The following is a 5,459-nucleotide window of genomic DNA, read 5'->3' as shown; positions in this document are numbered from 1 at the left end:
AATGATTGTGTTAAGCTAGCACTAAGTCCCTCCCCCATCCACCTTTATTCTTTTCTTTACAATAAGGCTTTCAAATAAGTCATGGTTGTGCGGCAGTGAAGCATTGGTGTTGAGCACTGATGTCATGGTGTCGTTGATGATGATGAACGAACAAGAGTGATTAAGAATTCGTACGACTTTGCCAACGAAGTAGCGGGGGTCACCGTTGAACCAGATAGCATCCTGATAGGTTTCGACGTCAATTCATTATATACAAATGTGCCCAAAGGGGACTCTTTAGAAGTAGCTGAGTGACTGCTACTGGCAGACACCACCCTTTCAGACCGGACACAGCTTACGGCAGATGAAACAGTGGAAGGCATAAAAGCATGCCTGAATCTCACCCACTTCGTTTTCGACACCGTGGTTCACACTCAAGAACAAAAGCTAGCAATGGGATCTCCAATATCCCCGGTTTTTGCAAATATATTCATGGAAGAATTTGAGGAGTGCTTTAGCCGGATTCCCATACCCACTCAAGATATTCTGGCGGTATGTAGATGACACTTTCGTCGTGATGAAACGAAACAAGGTTGGTGGGTTTTACAACTATCTGAATGATCAAATTCAGTGTGGAGAAGGAGTCAACCTCGGGTACACTGGCCTTTTTAGACTGCAGACACATAAGGTCGGGAGGAAACTAAAGACCATAGTGTACGAGAAGCCAACCGACACTGAACTACCTGTCTGTCCATCCGAAGTCGGTATTCACCAGTATTGCCTTATCAATGTTTAGACGTGTAAGGGTCCTGTGCAGAGAAGAAGCTGATCGGACAGCGGCCCAAATTGAAGTAAAGAACAAACTTTGGAGTAGTGGATATCCAGCTAGCTTGATTGGGCGTCAATTGCGAAGGGTGTTGGTACCGGTAGCGAAACCCAACAGGGAGTGGATCGGGACCGCTGTTATTCCATATAAACCAGGAACGTCGGTCATTCGAAGAGTAGCCTTCCAGAGGGGAACACTCTGCGTTAAGCACTGGTGCAACTGGAAGATCGCCTCCCGGCAAACAAAACCAGGGACTGTGTGTACAAAATTAAGTGTAACGACTGCATCAAGGTCTATATAGGCAGACGGCCAGGGAACTACACATCAAAATCGGAGGGCATAGTAGAAATAATAATCAGGCCGCCGAGAAACGCAGATGAATACCAAGCGTTACTGAAAGACTCGGCAATTGCGCAACACGCACTAGACACAGGACGCATAATAGACTTAGAAAATGTTGAGGTTTTGAGACGAGGACTACGGTCCACGTCACAGAGACTGATATCCCAGGCGGTAGAAATCGCCAAGCATCCCAGTGTAAACAGAATAGATGGCGTGGGACTGGCAAGCGTGTGGAGAACGGTGTTGGGTCACTCGAGCTAACATGTGTTGGTGTGCGATTATCAGAGGGAAGAGTAGTCATCATCTGAGTTCCACTTAACCTTACCCACCTCCCATCCCCCCAACTGAATTGTCACAACATTCACATGGCCACGAAGACCAAAGGAAATCTACCAGTGGCATCCGAGATGAATCACCAATTGAACCACCCTGAAGTGGAAGATTAAGGAACAAAAAGCGATGGGAACTAATCTGAAACTCCTCCAATCCATCAATTCAAGATCTTGGCACCCACACTAGCCGACAAGCGCCGTTCATTGACACTCAACACTGATCTAGTGTGATAACCTGAAGAGGACTTACTCGTTTGTTCCCCGTCTGTCTTATAACCTGGCCGATTTGGTGACCTGTTCACTTGGCCTGGTGAAGCTTTTGTGTCAAAAGCGAAATGTTGCCCAAGTAAAAACTACCGACTGTTTACCAATCTCTTCTGAAACGAGAATCATCCTCCGTTTCCATTAGTGATAGAATGGGATAGAAATTGAAAGCTACACTATGCGAACTGGTCAACAACCTCAAACAAATTACTGTTGAGTATCAACCTACCTGAGGCCTTAGCTGACGATCCAGGAGCGTGACTAGAACCTGCGCCTGGAATGGTATTGCCCAGCGAGTTGAGTCTTTATACATTAACTCCTAGGGAGAAAGATTAGCTGGTGAGAAGGCAGCGATACAAATAGATTATGTCCCCTTGCATCCTTCCATAGATATAGTGGCTCTTGAAGGACCTCGGTATTCTCAGAAAGTTGATCGAAATAGCGTAAGAAAGTAGACTTCCCACAGCCGATATTGCCCTCAACAGTTACCTGTAGTAGCACATGTACAGAGTTAAGTGGCAGGTGGCGTACTGTGAATCGCTTGGTCACCCCTCCCATTTGATCACTGAGTTCCTATACGGGTAGATTCAGATAAGCTGCAACACAAATGTGGAACATAAGTTAGTAAGTAACTTGAGAGAATGGACGCACAAGGTGTAGCATCAGGACTACATCAATATTGGCGGCAGCGATAATGGCAAAACCGCAGTTGGGAATCGATGTTATGATTTATTCACATTTCCGAACTTATCATCATCCTCGTCAAAAAACGTCGGCAATAAACTCCGACTCTTAACCGGCTTATAAGTAATGCCCTAGCAAAATTTACTGCAGCAAAAGTCGAGAAGAACGGGCGAGTAATTAGTGCAGCATAGTCTCATGTACCTTTTTCAATACAAACCCAAAGTACGATGACCGACAAAATTCAGCAACAGCATGTTCAACATTGGGATCGCGAATGCATACTGCGGGGTTTCCAACAACATGCAGGGAGAATCATGAGTATCAAACACACGACAGCGTGCATTTTGACTGTATCTGTTTTCGTTTTACGTGGCCATGTTATGACCTGTCTTAAACGGACTCTTACCAACAAGGGTTAGGAACGAAGAAGAGCATTCATCTCGCTTCAATAGCTGAGAGAACGAGCCTCATCGGTTGACGAGTGATCACTTATGCACAAATTCTCTGCGTACGTGGGGCAGCCAGCACGTACCACAAGGGCACCGACGATCACATGTTTAGAGGCGTTTGGGGAGCTAGATCGGGGGAGGGCTGTTCATCCAGCATTCGTATATGACGACCCTTAGTGAAACTCATTTTGACGTCACAAAGGAAGTGCCGGAAAAAAAACGTGTGCTGACTTCTTGACACAGTACAACCACAACTTATGCAAAGCAATCCATAAGCCTAAGATCTAGCTTGACGTGTCAAAGAGATACAAAGGAACTAAGAGAAGAGATCTCCAAAGTGCTATTCAAATCCAGGAATTCCGTTTGTTACACAACCCAGCCGACCTCATTCAAACACTGGATTCGTGGTAGCGTCTTGTCTTTGCTGGAGGCCCGGCGATAAATTCCTCCTGGGCACAACCACAACTCAGCCCGAAGCATCATCATCACGACTTACCGTAGTATGACGGTTTGCGCATCTCAGCGACCCATTGAGCTGTACTGGGGGTGTCATTGCGACACTCACAGAGTCTCTCATACCAGGTTGGTCAATGGTTAGAGGTCTGACAAACACAGTCTCCTGGCGCTCCAGTTTGAGGGTTGGAACATGTGGTGACTTGTTCCGTATTTGCATTTCCCGTCAAACACCGCTGCCTTGTGATTGAGCTTTTAAGCCAAAGCGTTTGGCCGAGAACCCTAATCGTGCTCCTGTCTAGGTTTGGGCAACCTGACAGTATCCCAGCCCACGTACAACAATGACACTTACAACTAACAATACTTTCGTGCCACATCAGCCACCGCCGGGTCGCCTTACTGGCTGCATACAGCAGGCTATTTCTGATGCCCCCTTCCTTCCTTTTTACATACTTTTTCTTCCCCCCCCCCTCCCCACTCCAATTATAACTCTCTCCTTGTAGGTTCAGCACTTAGGACTGATGACTCTGTCCGCAACGCATCGGTTTTGCGGGAATCTACTCGTCACAGGGCGCCGACATCATCAGGTATCTCCAAATCAATCTTCCAGCCTCGAAACTCAGTCTGTATGGCCGCCTTCAATGTCCGTACTTTGAAGTAAGCAGGACAAGCAGCTGTTGCTCTCACACTGGACCCGCTTGGCATTGTGTGCTGTGACTCGGAAACGAGAATTCAAGATCCAAGTAGTGACTGAGCTAACCGCTCCATCAGTCTCTACTCGCTTCCGGCTGCACATCTCTGGTGACCCAGAGGCTGCTGCGGCGGGGTGTGCTGGATGGAAGTATCCTTGCTTCGCTGGATACCTGTTGATAGTCGTCCCTGTGCGATTCGTCTAGCAACGTCTGTGAAGGAGTCTCACAAGTGGGAAACTGATCGCCCTCTGTTTGTCGTGTCCGCTTACGCCCCAACTGACTGTAGCTCCGACGCCGTCAAAGACAGGTTTTACGACGCCCTGAATGTCCTGCTGCGGCGAGCTTAAAACTCAGATATCATGGTGGGTGCCGGAGATATGAATGCACAGGTGGGCAGGCTTGGGGTATTTGAGACTCAGTTAGGACGTCGACATGGATTGGACTCGGTACGTATGGTCAATAGTGAACGATTGCTTCCGCTGTGTGCTGATCACAGACTGCTTTTATGCAGTACTAACTTCCGAAATAGCCGAAGTCGTCTGGCCACTTGGTGTCCTCCAACGGCAGAACGGTCACAAACTCAAATCGATCACGTTGCCATTAGCTACCGATGGCGCAAATCGGTAACTGACTGCCGGTCGTTTTGGGATACATTTGTGGATTCCGACCACCACTTGTCGCTTCTTCCTCCATTTTCCTGGGCCACGTAAGGTGCCGACATATCGCTTGGCAACTGAGAGACTGGCAGATCCGGATGTTAGGCGAATTTACCAGAATCATCTAGAGTTTCTTCCAAAGGCTCCACCATCAGATGTGAACTCATACTGGGACAAGATTGCCACCTCTTTGCATAGTAATGGGTATTTTGCCTATGGCATGGAATCACCAGGCGAACTCGTGCACTGGATACCGGACTGAAGAGTGGCAATGCTTAAATCTCGGAGAAATATCCCAGCCGGCCCGGAACATAACTTGATGTGTCGAATTATCAGACGCCAAGTGAAGGTGATCATCATCATCATCATCAAAGACAGCAACATCAGTGTTGGCACTGATGCTTCACTGCCGTACAACCATAAGTTTCGTCTAGTTATATATATATATATATAATTGTATTAAAAGCCCTGCAATGAAGAGAAGAGATAAAGAGTGGGTGAGGGAGGGGACCTAGTGCTGGCCTATGTCAAGCATTCTGAGGTGCCTAAACCTCCAACCGCTCAATCAGACAATCTGGAAAGAAACTGGAAGGAGGCACGGAGAACAACACTCGTCTCGATAGACGGTGTTTCGCCACGCGTAACACATGACCGAGCCATCGCAGTCGATGATGCTGGATGTTTTCCCGGATTGAGGTGCCTGCAGCACAACCAAATACCCGTTTTCTAATCGCCTCGTTACTGACACGCTGACGCCATCCACAGCCAGCCACGCTTCTGAG

General features: G+C 47.6%; 1 protein-coding gene across 1 annotated transcript in view; it reads right to left on the bottom strand.

Moving 5' to 3' along the window:
- T265_09747 (hypothetical protein) overlaps window positions 1-2,212 on the bottom strand; it is a gene marked incomplete at both ends in the record, with an annotated part of 21,456 nt that extends 19,244 nt beyond the window's left edge. The window contains one exon of the mRNA XM_009175917.1: window positions 1,973-2,212. Within this exon, the coding sequence (XP_009174181.1) occupies window positions 1,973-2,056 (84 nt within the window). The remainder of the gene's footprint in view (window positions 1-1,972) is intronic.
- Between the last annotated feature and the right edge of the window lie 3,247 nt (window positions 2,213-5,459).

Source organism: Opisthorchis viverrini (genome assembly GCF_000715545.1).
Source record: "Opisthorchis viverrini unplaced genomic scaffold opera_v5_299, whole genome shotgun sequence".
NCBI classification, from domain to species: Eukaryota; Metazoa; Platyhelminthes; class Trematoda; order Opisthorchiida; family Opisthorchiidae; genus Opisthorchis; species Opisthorchis viverrini.
The sequence above is the reverse complement of the archived record's forward strand: the minus strand, read 5'-3'. Positions and strand labels throughout refer to the sequence as shown.